Source organism: Hippocampus bargibanti, linkage group LG12, assembly GCF_051943395.1.
Source record: "Hippocampus bargibanti isolate YZ-2025 linkage group LG12, ASM5194339v1, whole genome shotgun sequence".
Lineage (NCBI taxonomy): Eukaryota > Metazoa > Chordata > Actinopteri > Syngnathiformes > Syngnathidae > Hippocampus > Hippocampus bargibanti.
Genome location: NC_142745.1, coordinates 8318671 through 8335217, shown reverse-complemented (window position 1 = coordinate 8335217; position 16547 = coordinate 8318671). Strand labels below are relative to the sequence as shown.

At 39.9% G+C, this 16547-nt stretch overlaps 1 protein-coding gene across 9 annotated transcripts in view; it reads left to right on the top strand.

Annotated features, from left to right (window-relative positions):
* Positions 1-16547, top strand: part of atp2b2 (ATPase plasma membrane Ca2+ transporting 2) — a 92369-nt gene that overhangs the window by 41398 nt on the left and 34424 nt on the right. For 5 of the 9 annotated variants that reach the window (XM_089011283.1, XM_089011291.1, XM_089011282.1 and 2 more), the window contains exons 4-10: positions 2912-3169; positions 3259-3384; positions 5696-5821; positions 6092-6124; positions 8684-8776; positions 12230-12271; positions 14807-14968. In XM_089011283.1, the coding sequence (XP_088867409.1) occupies positions 2912-3169; positions 3259-3384; positions 5696-5821; positions 6092-6124; positions 8684-8776; positions 12230-12271; positions 14807-14968 (840 nt within the window). The remainder of the gene's footprint in view (positions 1-2911; positions 3170-3258; positions 3385-5695; positions 5822-6091; positions 6125-8683; positions 8777-12229; positions 12272-14806; positions 14969-16547) is intronic. The other 4 variants (XM_089011285.1, XM_089011284.1, XM_089011286.1 and 1 more) reach the window with 4 other exon arrangements.

The following is a 16547-nucleotide window of genomic DNA, read 5'->3' as shown; positions in this document are numbered from 1 at the left end:
TCAACTCAAACCTTTAAAATCATTGTGTTGATGAAGGCTTTATTTTGTCAACAGACTCTTTATTGATGATTATAAAAAAATATTTATTTATTTATGTGTTTATTATTTTTTTATTTGTTTGTTTGCTTGTTCATTCATTCAGCGCATTATTCATTTAACTATTTACAGTATGTTCCAGTGTATAAGGCACACCGGAGTATAAGGCACACCCCCAATGAATTGTGTATTTTCAAACTTTTTCCAGATGTAAGTCACACCGGACTATAAGGTGAACCTTCAATGAATAAAAAAAGTTTTCCATATATCATATATAAATGTATATACGTTTTCCAAATATAAGGCACACCACATTATAAAGCACTACAGTCGAGGCTGGGGTTACGCACTACTTCTTCTACGCGGGGAAAGGTAACATTCAACTTACGACCGTAATGACGACCACGACCACGAGACAATATTTTTTAAATTTTAATTCTATGATTGGCACCGCAGCACGCTAGCAGGCCGGCAACGCGTACGACAATTTTGGCCAGCCAGCATCTCACTCTCGCACAACAATCGACCGTGTGATGGCACCTGAGGGGGGTTCGGGGGTTGCGAGTCATTTAGCCTCTGAATCTCTATTCAACATTTTGAATGGATTTCGACTTACAACCGTTTTGACTTAAGACCGTTTGGTCGGAACGGAACTCAGCCGTAAGTCTGATGCGACCTGTATAAGGCGCACCGGACTATAAGGCGTACCTTCAATGAATGAAAAAGGTTTTTCAAATATAATATATCACTATGTAATTTTTTTTCCAAATATAAGGCGCTCGTGTAGTAGTATGGTGTCAAGTAATAGTTACGCACTACTTCTACAGGGGCAAATGGAACAGAGGGCTGCTGTTTGTAGTTGCAAGACCTGTTGTGGCTCAATATTACCCAAAATTAAGGCTTTTGGGTGCGTTTCATACACTGAAAAATGGTATTTATTTGTGTTTGTTTGTTTTTTGTTTGTTTATTTTAACCCTTTTGAAGACAGTGGCTACTACAGTGGTCAGCTTACCGTGTTACAAGGTGCATGAAAGCGTGAATTGCCTGAAATGCTCACTTATTTCCGCAGCCTCAATCGCAGTTGCTTACTCAATTCACTCATTGATACAAATTCGCTTGGTCAAGATCCGAAATGTTGAGGATTGTTTGGCAATCTGCACTCCACCGATTTCGTATTAAACACAGCAACCAAACATTGACAACATCATTCTGCTCAGGTCAACTCTGATTTATGTCACACATTCATGGCGAAATGTTTTGTTCATCGTAACATGGTCAGGTTTCACGTTGGAAGGGGGGGTGGAGAGTGGTATGTCATATGACTCACCGCACATACTCGCATGCACGCTGCCGTATTAGCGGGAGGTTAATGAAGTGTTGCGCCGAGAAATAACCTTGAGCACCCAGTGTCCATACATTAGCCCCGCGAGCTGTGAAACAGGAAACGAAGACCCATAATGAGGAGCTGAGTCAGCGCCATAAGTCACCACCGCCCGCAGTGAGATGAGAGTAATGGCACGCGGCCCGCCTTGCCAAAAGGGCCAGTCATCATTTTGAGCACGGGAAAAACTTTGGAGAATGACCAGAGGGATAAGAAATGCTCTCATTTACATTTTGTGTGCCGCATGCCAGACCAGTTGTATCATCCAGACAAATTCATCGGTTATTAAACACTTGCGTGAATATATTGAAGCGCTAAATTTCATTTTGGGGGTTGCCTGTTAATGGACCGGAGTGGGGAGTGCGCACTCGGCAAAACTGGCAGGCTTATGCGAAATGGAATCATTGTGCTCATAACTTAGTCATTAAAAAAAGAAAGGCTCCTCTTTACCACGTCGGTACTTGGCAGATTGAAAACGCAAGACAAGGGGAAGATTACGAGTGGTTCTGTAAAAGTGCGCACAGTGATTGTTGATTATTTTTCGATGATGTAATGTCAGTGCGGATTCAGATTTTGAAACACGCTTTGCGGTTGATCATTTTATTCTTGATATTCCATCTTAAAATTATAATCATTATAATGTGATATTTTGAGATTGATGGTTTAATTTTGATTTCATTATTTCACTTTTGATTTTTAACTCGCTCACTGCCAGACGTGATAAGAATGTGTCCAGTGCAGTGCCAGGGTTTTTGTCATTTTCACGCATATTGAAGGACCTATAGAATATTGCGTTTTATGACTATATAAACATTCCATGCAGCGTAAGAAACCTTAGACTCTCTTCTTTCGTCAGAAAAATATGACTTCATTACTAAGTTATATGTGTCTGGAGTTATCTGAGCTTGAAATGGGGGAGGCTGTACAAAAGGCAAAAGCTGCCCCTTCGTGGGATGGAAAAACATTGCTAGCAGTCTGACCAGCGCTTTATCGGCACCCCCTGCAAGAAAACCAAAACCCGAACAAATGCATAAATGGCGCTCCACATCATATTTTCAATTCCCGAATAAATTTAGGAATGTCAGTGAATGAGTTATTTTGTCTTTGCACTTGTAGTTTAATTATTTACTTGTAGTTTTAAGTAGTTTATTTTATTTCTTATTAAAAAAAAATCTTTTTAGGATATTCCATCATGAAGGTTCCAGGTCAAAGATCAAAATCCCCAAAATAATCATTGATAATAAATTACTCTATCTACAGAAAAAAATTGAATGAGAGTGCAGATTTCTACAGCGGTTACTTCAGTACCATGGACAGCTGCAAGGTTGCCTCTCAAGTTTCTGTTTACGAACAGTTGGAGAACGACACACTGCTTGATTCATATATTGATTACTGTGTTTGTGCATGCTCAAAGATGGGCAAAAAAATGTCAATTTTGTCTTGAAACTTGAAACTGGGGGCTTTTGGTTGTGTAACACTGTCTACACCGGACAGCTTGTGGCTCGGTGAAGGGCGGCGTGGAGGACGAAGGCGAGTCGGAGGCGGGCTGGATCGAAGGCGCCGCCATCCTCCTGTCGGTGGTGTGTGTGGTGCTGGTGACCGCCTTCAACGACTGGTCCAAGGAGAAGCAGTTTCGAGGGCTGCAGAGTCGCATCGAGCAGGAGCAGAAATTCCAGGTGGTCCGCGGAAGCCAAGTCATCCAGCTGCCCGTATCGGACATTCTGGTGGGTGACATCGCACAAATCAAATATGGTAAGTAGACAAAAAAAAAACAAGACATATGTCAATTTAATTTGCCTGTCAGTGTTGTGAGTGAGCTCCTGCCTTTTTTGTTTTTTCAGGTGATTTGCTCCCTGCCGACGGAGTGTTGATCCAAGGCAACGACCTGAAGATCGATGAGTCGTCGCTGACTGGAGAGTCTGATCACGTAAAGAAGGCCGCAGACAAAGACCCCATGTTGCTTTCTGGTATGTCAATAAACTCACAGCGGGTATATAAAAAGTCTCAACACATTCCTGTTCAAATTCCAGTGATTTCACTGAAAAAAAAATCACGATAGACGTAGAACTGCTCTACTTCATTTGGAATTTAATCATGAATACGTTAACTCATTCACTGCCAGACGATGTGCAAAAATGTGTCCACTCCAGTGCCAGGGTTTTTGTCATTGTCACTCAAATTCCAGGACCCACAGAATATTGAGTTTTAGGACTACATAAACATTCAATACAGCGCTAGAAACCTTTGACTGTCTTCTTTCATCAGAAAAAAAAGAGTTAATTCCTAAATTATATGGGTCTGGAGTTATATGAGCTTGAAATGAGGGCAGCTGTCCAAAATACAATGCAATACATACATTTAACAACAGCTGAAATGGAGCAAAGCGCTAACATGGAAAAAAGGGAAATGCTGCCCATTCGTGGAGAAGAAAAAACATTGCCAATGGCCATGGCCAGTACTTTATCGGCAATCAAGCATGAAAAAAACAAAACCCGAACAAATTCGGGAATGGCGCTCTACGTCATATTTCCATTCTCGAATAAATTCATGAATGGCAGTGAATGAGTTGATTGCTGCTGGTCACTGTCTTGGCTCCCATTTAACATCAACATGTGAATGTTTCTGTTTTCACTTTATATAGCTGTTACTTAGTGGAGGAAAGCTTTTTTTTATTATTAATTGTCGTTCTTTTTTTCCATGCAGCACACTCCTTGAAGGCATTTAATTGACTATCTTGGCATGAATTCAAACCAAGGAAAAAGTTTGTTTATTATAATCCCAAGGCTGACACAGTTCCCCTTTGCACGCGCTAAACATATCTTTTGGCATTTTAAGAGTTTGCTGCATCAGATCAATCACATTCTGTAGCTGGAGGAGGTGTACAAAATCTCTGATTAAAAATTAAAAAAAATACAAATACAAAAAAAGGGGGATTAATCTCACTCAAGCATTTTCCCCCATCTTTGGATAATTAGTTGTGTGACGTTTTGCCGCCTTCATTAATTAGCCTCAAATTCACCCATATTCTCTCAAAGGTTAATCAGGCTTTGTGAGTACGCGTGTGTGTGTGTGTGTGTGTGTGTGTGTGTGTGTGTGTGTGTGTGTGTGTGTGTGTGTGTGTGTGTGTGTGTGTGTGTGTGTGTGTGTGTGTGTGTGTGTGTGTGTGTGTGTAGTGACACTGTTAGTGAAAACCTTTGTATATTTCAACTACATAGACAAATGCAAGAACAATGTATGTAGGGAATAAGCCTCTACGGTATATTTAATTATTATTGTTATTACTAGGGGTTTAAAAAACATGAATATTGCTACTAGGCGAGTGTTTTGCCTGTGCGGGGGGGTTCTATGCTTATTCGTCCCACCTGCAAAAAGACAGCGGACAAATTAACATGTGATCACGTTACAGGATCCATGAAAGGGTTAAATTATGTAAATAACGAAACGTGTGATGAAAATGGTCATTTCTTTTGCTCATTTTTTATTAAACTTATTATGGTTTGCCTTTTTCTTTATCAATTGACAGTTAGATGGCCCATGTACTAAAACAGTGATTCTTCACATTCTTGGAGCCAATTAACCCAATTATTTCAAATGTATATTCAGCGAACCTTTCATTAGTGGAAAAATAAAAACTATTTTTTAAAATCATGACATAAAAAACAGTCAATGAACTGTGCATGATGTATAGTTTCAAAAATCAAATATGTTTTTATACTGTATTTGTATACTTTACACTATGTACAGTTCTTTTTATGAAACATTTTTTGATGTAGTTGTACATTTCAGTCTCCTGACATTTTTCTTTTGTGCATCGAATACTTTGTTTTATCTTTGGAACCCCCCACCCATTTCAATTTTGCTGCTGTAGATTGCAAATTTCCCTATTGTGGGACTATTAAAGGCTTTTTGTACTATCTCGACAGTCACACGTTGACCACAGTGCAAACAAAATTTCCCTTAGCTCTGATTGGACAAACAATGTCATGTGATCATCCGCAGCCATTGATGGCCAAGCGAGCGTATCATAACTAATTGACATGTTGAGTCGGTTATGTCTTAACCTCCATGGCAGAGGCTCCGTTGAACCCCTGAGGACGATATACCGAATCCATATGGTTTGATCGAAACCAGGTTCAGAAGCACTGCAATAAGGTCTGGTGTCCCTTAGATTTACATTTATAGGTTATTAAATATGGGAACCTTTTTACATTTTAGGAGAAAAAAAGAAAAAAAGGGTAAACATGGCATGGAGACAAAAAAAAAACATCTTACCTCCAGGGACCCATGTGATGGAGGGCTCGGGGCGCATGGTGGTCACCGCAGTGGGTGTCAACTCTCAGACTGGAATAATCTTCACCTTGCTCGGAGCTGGCGTGGAGGAAGAAGAGAAGAAAGAAAAGAAAGGCAAGCCATACTGTACTATTTTTAGTTGTTGTTTTTTTTTAATTAATAAACGTAACTCGTATGCTTTTTCAGATCATATTCCCCCGCAAAAAGCAATATTTGTATCCCCACGAGCTTTAAAATCATAGATTTGATCACAATGCAACTGCCCATGCTTGAAATACTGTATATGATGTGCTCGGTTGAATGCGGTTGGGTGTTGAGGTACCGCGGACCTCGGGAAGGTTCTTGTCCTTCATTTTTTCTCATTGTGCCACATTTGCCTTAAAGGAGGCGCAATGGAAGACGGACCCCAGAACACAGGTAGCGTATTCTTCTCTGTTTCAACCTTTGGTTTGGGTGGTGCTGTCAAGTCGTTTGACATTTAACCCAGACGCTAATGATAAGTCTCAAGTCACCTCCCACTTTCACAAGGGTAGTTAGTTTTTAGTTGGTCATTCAAGTGGTTGTATTGACACAGTTGATTGGTCGGTTTTGAAAAGTTTAAATTTTTTCGTATCGTGGAAAAAAAACAGCAAATGTTATCTTGTGTTTCTTTTAATCAGGGAATTGTTGAGTCAGGCATTTTGTCACTTCTTTGGTTGGTCAGTTCGTAATTTTGTGAGTAACTACAGTAAGTGACTCGGTTACTTTGTGACTGAGTCAGCTATGTATTACAAAATTACGCCGTAACATTTATATCTAGAGTGTTTTTGTCATATCCACAATTTCCCATTGCGTTATATGTGACTAACAATGCAAAATTATCATAAAGATTCAAGAAAATATTTTTTTATAAACCAACGCATCCAGTTTCCTGTCTTCATGAGTTTAGACAACTGTATTGCGCTGCCTGCGCAGGACTTTCCATTGGATGAAGTGCTTTTCGATTTCACGCCTTCGCCACAACTGACAATCGTGCGACTGCAATATTACTTAAACCCGCTAAAAGTAGGTCAAAGTTATGCGGCGGTTTGTTGTTCAATTTAATCCAGGCGTAGGTAGACGGATTCTGTGTTCCATTTGACACCCTTTTGATCTGTTACCATCAGCACAACGACCAAAGGAAAGAAATCTCCACCCATAATCGAGCGACTAGACTTTTCCCCCATTTTGTTCTATTATTCTTTAAAGGACAACCGACGTCTCCGGTCAAGTTGTGTCCATAATTTGTAAAATTGCTTCAAATAACTTCTACTGAGCGTATTTTACAAAGATTCCACCTCATATAGCTATATTTTACGTTTTAAGACTCGCGCTGAATATTCAGGAAGTCTTGTTTTTAAGTTGGTGACGAGTCCGTACGTGACGTCACTAAAGGACCGCCCCTGACCGTAAAAAAGACGCATTGTAGCAGTCCTTCCATCACGTATTTTGCTGGACTTGTTTGGTCTGGGGACCTCGTGTTGCACCCAAAAGCCGCCAGAAGGCCAGAAGAGGACGTCCAAGCACCATATAAGGAATTTATCAGCCTGTGTAAACGGAGGTGGCCATAGGAGGTCGCCATTTTGTGCCTCTTTTTTTGGGTGAGCGATTTCCCCCCTATGTTGCCTCAAAATGGCACAAATAAATTCTTTAATCGATTGGAAAAATGTATGCTTTCCTCTTCAGAACTATTGCAATCATATTCATCACTGGATGTGTTACAAGAAAGCATATTCTCTGAATCTGAAGCCATTGTTTTGATTCAATAGCAATAGGACTTGCTGAAAATGCCCAATTCGCAGCTCAATTTTTTGCAGATTTTGGACACTTTAAGTCATTTTTATTGGTGTTTTGCATTTGAATAAACATATCATACTGCGTTTTTTTGGGTAGTTTAGATGCTATAAAACGTTTTTCTGATGTCAGTTAAAAAACAAAAAAGTGACGTCGGTTGTCCTTTAAATCCTGGACTAAGGTTCAATTTTTATATACCAAAGCATATGTGCTCAAACTTATAGTAACGTTTATAAATTCTTGAATTGAACCATTGCTTTCCAAACTTTACATGGCAGCTAGCTGACGAATGAAATGTCGGTAAGACCCGTTCCACTAAATCACGAGAGCTAGAATGGAATTTCTTCATCGGAACGTTGGGCTTTCTTTGCATAGATTCCTTCCCATACACGATTTTTTTAGACTGTGTGTTTCGTGCCTGTCCAATGTTCAACTTGTTTGTTTATGACCACATGACATGAATGAAAAATATGCCACTTGTTTAATCTGCACCATTAACCCAGTGGCGGGTCGTGGATTTAATCGCCAGGCCTTCAGTAGTGCTACATATGAATCAATCCAGACTGAAAAAAGTGTGATGTGATTTACTATAAGTCCACTAGAGGGTACCATTAGCCAGGAAATAACTGACAGACCTTTCTTAGCAATGTCCATTTGTCTTGAAAAGTCCGTCTTGAAAATGGCTTTAATGGTAAATCTCCAACCAAATCCATTTCTTCTGCTCCTTCATCCATTGTGGTTTGACAAAACTGCTATTAAATCAACACAATATATTAGCTTATGCAACTCGCTACTGATACTGTACAGTGTGCTAGCTCTAGCCAGTATGCTCTTGTCATTAGCGGCTTGTGATCAGAGCAGCTTCTGATTGACTTGTCACTAGCCAATCAGAGTTAGCAAAAACTCGTCAAGAAGGCGTTGGTACACCTTATGGATTGCCAAATCGAAATCTGATCGGTTAGATTGGCAACAGTTTGATCAATACATTTGATGCGACACGGCCCGCAGAACTTTATGTGAAGATCTGGGTCGATCGTGACTAAATGAAGATGCTGACAATTGCTACATGTCCTATAATCATGTTTATTCTGTTCACTGTCTTGTATTTGTTCTGGTGCGTGTATGTGTGTCCATTTATGTTGGGCTTCCATCGTTACTGGCTAGACTGCTCGCATCCCCCCATCCACCCCATCGCCACAATTGCCACGGATGGGGCGGTGGGCTTTAACGCCCCAGGCGGTGCCAACCTTATTAATGGTAGGTTGACAAAACCTCGGATTCTCTTTCTGTCGTCATCTGGGACCTCCTCATCGTTGCCACTGCTTTGTATTCTCTGCTTGTGCAACCAACCCTCCTCCCCCACTGTCTGGCCTTGTACTGTCATTTATCGTCAACATGGGAGGATGTTTATGGATGATGAAATAGTTTTGGAAGATGACAATGCAGTTTACCATCCAACAAATCTGTGAAACACATTCTTTGAATAAAAACAACCCGAGGTCGTTGCCATGGCCTTCGACTAGTCCGGATCTCAATCCAATTGAAAATCTTTGACAGTCACTTCAAACAATCAGACGAAGTTGGAGACAAATTGATGAATTTGTCATTTTGTCATGAAATCTGTGAGAATTTGAGCCGTTCTAACAGCCAGAGATGGTACAACAAATTTCGAGTGATGTGTTGAAGTGTTCTTTTATTATGTTGTTTATTTTTGGATTGCATCTTTTTCTTCAGAATTGAGTGATTCCATTTTTTTTTTTTTTTTTTTAAATTTGATCTAAACCACAAGTGTCAAACTCAGTTCCGGCCCCACCAGGTTATTTTATGTGGCCTGCGAAAGCAAATTGTTTCAAGTTGCTAAAATGTGTCCCGAAATGTCATATGGTCATGTGTAATAAACAGCTTAGAGATTTTGCATTAATTGTGTTCCACAATTTATACCCATTTGAGCAATAAATGAAAAAAAAACTATTATGATTGACTTGGCTGATTTCAAAATTAATAATCCATTAATTACCAGTAATGATTTTGTGGTTTCATTCTCATGACAGCCCTCTGAGGAAAGATGTATTTAATTAGCCCGCGACTAAAAACAATTTTGACACTCCTGGTCTAAACAAAACTGTTACTAACCGCTGTATAGTTTCTTGGTTTCTTTTAGTTTTTCTTAGCGGTATAAAGTTGCCATTTGAAATGATTTCAGTGTTATGTTATGTCTGAGATGTGTTTTTTTTCTACAAATTGAAATTACTGAAAGTCCGTTGACACTAATGATTGGATGATTTTGCCAAGGGTGCTGTAAGATTTTTTTAATACGAATTTGGGCTTGTTGAAATTATTGATCGTTGTATTCACACACCCACGCCACGCCCCTCCCGCATTGGTGTTCAGTAGGCATGCAGTGCAAGGAATGCAATTAAAAAACTAACAAACAACTAAACAAAAAAAACTTCGATTGCACTTTTCACTCCCAAAAAAATCATGCGGTTGTCATCATACACGGAAAAAGAAAATGTAAAGGATCCTACATGAAGCATCTTATCACATTAGCTGTGATTTCCTGATGCTACCTGTTTTCAGAGTTAACCAACTCAAGCCTAAAGTACCAAAGTTCCCAAAAACTGCGTATTTTCCCATTGGAATAAGTATTATATTTAAAGAGAGTATTAAAAAAAATCTGAAAAAAAAGATACCGTTCTTAGCATAGCGTCTGTCTTCAAATTTAACAGAAAAAGAGAATTTATTTTTTAGCCTGCGTGTATATCTTGCTACATAACAATTAATGAGAATCTGGCTGACAAAATCTGAGAAAAGAGAGAGCATCATTACTTCCTTCTCAAGCATATGTTTTTGCTGGTTCAGGATGAAATAAAAGATTAACTCACCGTGGCACCGCGGCGTCTCCAAGGATACCGGTGCCAACGTTCAGCCTGTGCTCGACACAGCCGGGCGGGTATTTTGTAGTGTGACGGCGACCTTGCAGTGTCCCGGAATGCGGCGATTTGTCATCCTGAGCGCAACTCTCCTGTCTGCTGTATGAATCAGAGACGCCATGTAGACAAGCCCGGCATTTGTCTCTGGTGGGATTTTAGATTTTTGTCTTCATTTATAGGCCATTAAGGCTCATTGTTGTAATTATGGTCAAGGGTAGAGAAACTGCGTCCAGAGTGCACTGCGATACCTTCAATGCTAACATGACAGACAACAAGCATAGACCTGAGGAAGATTTTTTTTTTAAATTAAGCTTTGTCAGCAAGCAAGAATCCGCAAATAAATTAAATCAATTCTCTGTCCTCAAACTTGTTTTATTGGGTTGTTTGTTTATTTATTTATTTTCCTCCTTATGTAACTTCGCGTGGGAGGCATTTGTCTTTCAGGCTCTCTCGCCTTCCTTTTCTCTTCACATATTCATTTTGCTTCCCTTTGAGTCTGTGATCCTGCACGCTCGCATACTTTGTGCACGCTTTCACCATTGTGTGCATTGGGTTCCATGTTAAAATGCGTCACCATACGTTGCACGGCCTGTTCGATTTGTTGGATGGAATTGTGCCGTGGAATTATTGGTGTGATGTATGCAACGCACGGAAAGTCAACATACAACAAAACGTTGGGAAATTCATGTTTGGGGCTTTTTTGGTGGTTCATTTTAGATTTGGTGGTTCACGTGGCACATATTCCCAACAGCCTGGATCGCCACATACTGCTGTGAAATGATATTCTACTATTCAACCAGTATTTGACAGGAAAATCAATGTGTTAGCTTATTTATTTATTTATTTATTTATTTATTTATTTTTGTTTTGGGGGTTGAGGATGATGGATCACACTTAAATTGTCATCTAGTAATTTAAATGTCGCTTTAAATTAGTTTGGGATTTTTTTGTTTTGTTTTGGGTTACCAGTATTTTTTGCAAATTATTTACATTAGATTACATTACATTACATTACATTACATTAGCCTTTAGTAGTCGCGCACTGGAAGAATTTACATTTCACAGCAGCAAAGTGATGAACGGAAGCGGGAAGGAATAGAAGAAATAGAAAAACAAAATACAGGTGCTGCTGTCAAGGCTCTCATGATCAGTCAAAAGAACATAAACAGTAAGAAATATGACAACACAAAGACACAGTCATTCAATCAGAAGCACTTTCTGCACCCTCTTTGTTGTATGCAGCAGTTCTAGATGAAAGAAGAGAGGATCAAAGAGTCCTTTTCGCCAGTGGATCAGGAACTTCATGTTGGAAATACGCACTACAAACTAAATGTTGAAAGCAAATGCGAAGATGTTGCATTCATCGACGAAAAGAGATTGTCTCACTTCTCCTGTCCCACGTAAATCCGCTTCAATTCCAAGCCACGGCAGTTTCACATACGCATCGGGGCTCTGCGCTGACGCTCCTTTCTTCTCATTGTGGGTTCCTCAAGCCATGCATCCATCTAGCCACAGACTGTCCAACGGCACCGACCTTTCACCCAAACATGAATTTCCAAATTTCAGGGAAGTGTTTTGCATTGTGCAATTGTATCACTTTCGATGTTGCAAAGATGTTGTATTAAAAGTCATTTTCCTGTTTCCCTGTATTTGTTTTCTGTTTTTGGTGGGAGGGGGGTCCCCTCCACTGTGTGTTGATTGTCCATGTGATGATTCTTTGTTGACTTGTCTGCCTTGATTATCTTTGGTGTTACTGTCTTGTATGTGTCCATCGTAGGTAAAATGCAAGACGGCAATATGGAGAGCAACCAGATGAAAGGTAACCAGACCACATCTCTCCGTCCGCCCTTTCCTACCCCCCCCCCCCCTTGTCCCCTCCCTTACTTTCTCTGGTGTGCGGTATAAGATAATGCAGGGGGGGGGGGGGGTCAAACGCAGGTTAAATTCAATTCATCTCCATGAGGACTTTGCACTTTGAATGCAGAAAAAAGATCCTGGGGAATTTACTCTCCAAGACAATTAAAGAGTTGGGCTGTATCAGAGCTTATGTCTGGCCTTTGTTTAACCTGGAGTCTTATTAGGTTATCGTACAAACCCTCTCCTCTCCACTCCTATCCCCTACCGCTGCGTCCGCACACTGATGTGATGTCCTTTTGTTGTTCTTGTTGTGCTTGTTGGCATTATGTCGCGACGTCAAACGGCTTCTGTAATGTGATCAGGTCATCCAGTCGATAATTCCACATATGACATCAGTTGCGAGCTGTAGCCCCCTGCCAACCTCCCAATTGTTCATCCATTCATCTCAGATGGCCACATTAACCTTTTTCAGGGTGCATGAAAGGGTTAAATTACATAAAGAGGCCGTTCATAAGAGATTACAAAAACTGAGATAAACTAGTTCTATAGACGTTTCAGGCTTTCATGTTGTGGTTCACGCTCATTGTTGACACTCTCCATTCGCAGCAAGGCTCAAAAGAAGTGTTTTTCTAATCACAGTTTGCAAATGGAGATTTGCATTTTACACCTCATTAAAACACATTGAATAGCAAAAGTGAGGATCACAGCTTTTTAAGTTTTTTTTTAGCATCGCAAAGACTGTCCCCAAAAAGCTTTGCTGAACTGGACATGCAAACATTTAGTTTGCAGTGACATATATAGCATGTAAGTGGTTGAGTGATGGATGGGTGGGTTTGGGTTTTTGATGGGTTGGATGGAGGAATGGATGGATGGATCGATGTATTTGGGTTTTTGGTGGGTTGGGTGGATGGATGAATTTGGGTTTTTGGTGGGTTGTATCGATGGATGGGTGAATGGGTTTGGGTTTTTGGTGGGTTGGATGGATCGTTGGATGGATGGATTGATGGATTTGTGTTTTTGGTGGGTTGGGTGGATGGATGGTTAGATGAATGGATGGTTGGATGGAGGAAATAACATGGGTTTTTGGTGGGTTGGATGGTTGAATCGATCTGGATTTTTGGTGGGTTGGATGGATAGATTTGGGTTTTTGGTGGGTTGGATGGATGAATTTGTTGGTTTTTTTTGGTGGGTTGGATGGGTGGATTTGGATTTTTGGTCGGTTGAATGGATGGATGGATCAAACTGAGAGCCCTTCACATTTATCAACAACTAAGCAGTAGCTCTCACTTTTAAAAATGTTGGTAGCTCTCTGGTGGTACTTGGTAGTTGACACTTCAGGTCTTCGTTGATGCCTTCGGCTTTCGTAAAGTGATTGAAAGACTCTCGTGTCTTGGTTGAATTTCTCATAGTGTTTGCTTGAGGATCTCGTGGAGGTTCATTCTCTTGTAGAGGTTCTTGTGTTGTGATTGACACTCGAGGCTGTAATAGCATCACTGACACTTTAGTGTGGCTGTTGTACTGTCATTAATAAATGTGGTTGAGTTTCTTATAATTTCCACACAAGGCTCTTAAACTGTCGATAGGTTGTCATCTTGTGTTTGACTCTCTCATAATTGACACGAGCTTCTCTCATTCCAGAGTTGATTCTTTGTGATCATATGTTGTTATTGACTTCATTGTCATCAGTAATATGAACAGAATTAATTATGAGTAATAAAATATAATAAACTAAGTTGTTCAAAAGTGTTATTTCACCAGTGTCACGAATTGGTGGCCCTTCACATTAATGAGTACTAAAAAATGTTGTAGTTGATGATTTAGGTTGTAGTTCATCATAAAATCATTGTGGTTTTTTGCAATTTTTATTAGAAATTAATGTCCGATGCTGCCAATGCAGATACGGATCAGCCATGAGAGTCGGCTTATCTGAGCTGCATATTCAGCGATTTTAGAGCTCTTCACAAATAACGATTTGAATCCTGACTGAATCTGTTCATTATAGTTCTGATTCATTCATAATCTGTTTTTTTGTTTTAATGCACAAACATTATTATTGAGTTATTGATTTCATCTGCCACATGCGGCATTAAGGACATGGAAAAGCGATTCTACAATGCAGATGAGCTGCTGCCTACTTGGCTTCAAGCGTCACAGTACAAACTGCGGGTGATCGGCAGTGAAAAACATTGATTGACAAATGCCAATCTTGTACTTTTCCATGGAAATTGATCAATCACCATTGATCATCACAACGCTTGTCAAAACAGCTCGAGAAACCCTATTTGATGTATAGATATGGGATCTCAAATCCAATCCTAGTTCTTTTTTTACGACTATTTTATTGTAAGTTGGTGACATTGATCCCATTCTTTCCAATGGACGTTGCATATGAATGACCTGTGCTTTTGACTTCCCCTTGCCCTGACCTTCCTTTTCCACCAACAATCTGTGCCTCAAACACACCGTTTCTGATGACGTGGTCGTGTTCTCTTTGCAGTGAAGAAGCAAGACGGAGCGGCCGCAATGGAGATGCAACCTCTTAAAAGCGCCGAGGGTGGCGAAGAGGAGAAGGAACGGAAGAAAGTGTCCATTCCCAAGAAGGAGAAGTCTGTGCTGCAAGGGAAGCTCACCAAGCTCGCTGTCCAGATTGGCAAAGCAGGTAAAGTCTGACTAGGAAGAATTTAGAGTACATTCTTAGAGCTGTTGAGTCAAAAATAGCCCAAAAACATTGATTGACATGCAAGTGTGTTCTTCAAGAGGCTCTCATTACTCCATACAAGGACTCTTGTGAACGACACGACATACTGATCACAGTGCAATCCGAACAGAAGTTGTCAGTAACCAAGGCAACATTAAGGCTGTCCTCTAGCATCAGCCGCGAGGAGCTAATTGTTTGTACTGGTGTTTTTATTATTATTATTATTATTATTATTATTATTATTATTATTATTATTATTATTATTATCACCATTACTACTGTATTATTATTATTATTATTATTATTATTATTATTATTATTATTATTAGTAGTAGTAGTAGTAGTAGTAGTAGTAGTATTAGTATTATATAAATTTGCAACATTTAACATTAACAAGCTGAAAAGAAATTACGCCTTTTTGTGTAACAAACCGTCGGTAATGCCAAGGTAGTGGTACTAATTAAAGCTAAAATAAATAAATTAATTATTCTTTAGGTTCTTCTAAAATAACGCTTCACACAACCCAATTTGAAATTATATTTTCAGGGGAAAAAATGTATGAGATTCAAAGAATTTATAGTTATTTGTTCTTGTTCAAGTGTCATCATTCCTCACTTTGGGGTCATAGCGCCTCCTGTTGCTTTGGCATGCACTTGACAGGCTTCTAATATGTTTTCTCATGGAGTTCTGTGTATGTGTGCGCGTGCGTGTGTGTGTGTGTGTTGGCAGACATTTTTAGCCAACATACCCACGTTGTAAGTGTCCTCTCTGTACCTATCTTGTGTATCATGCATTTGAAGTTTTTTTAAGCTAAGTACTTAAAAGTTGAATAAAAAAGTGTGTTTATAGAACCATTTTTGGTGGGGGTAAAAGGCAATTTGTTCTGAAAATTCCTCAAAGAAAGTCCTTGTTGTCATAGCGACACCGTTACATCAGCCAGTCGGCGTGAGTGACGGAATGAGGACATGTCAGAACAATGCAGTGCTGCGGATGGATTAGCATACACTTTGGACTATCTGGTGTTCTCACCGCAGACTGTGTGGGCTTTGATCTTGTGATTGTCTCACGGGTGTGTGCTTTATGTTACGACCGTATTGCCGTGCACTCTGCCTGACACCCGGTGTGGCGCATCACTAAGCACCATTTGAAGCTTTGCGAGGTGACTTGGGGTTCAACGCCGGCCATGTGGCAAACATGTGGCATCGCATCGCTGTAATTAATTGTGCAAAACAACATCCGTAGTCTAATGTATGTTCATTGTATCAAAATTGCTGAAAGTTCCTACAAGCATTCGAAGAACCTTGATTCACGATCCACATACTGTGTCAATAAGTCCAAAGAAGAAAGTAAAGATATGTGCGGAATGAAGAATGCAAGGTCATTCTGACAAACACGCCAGTCTCTGTCATTGGTGATGCTGGCGTATCCGCAAATACAATTGTTTACAAAAACGACCAGCTACATATTGCTTCAGGAAGTCTAACGGAGACTACTAACGTAGAGAAAATGCATGGGTATATGTAACAAATACATCTTACAA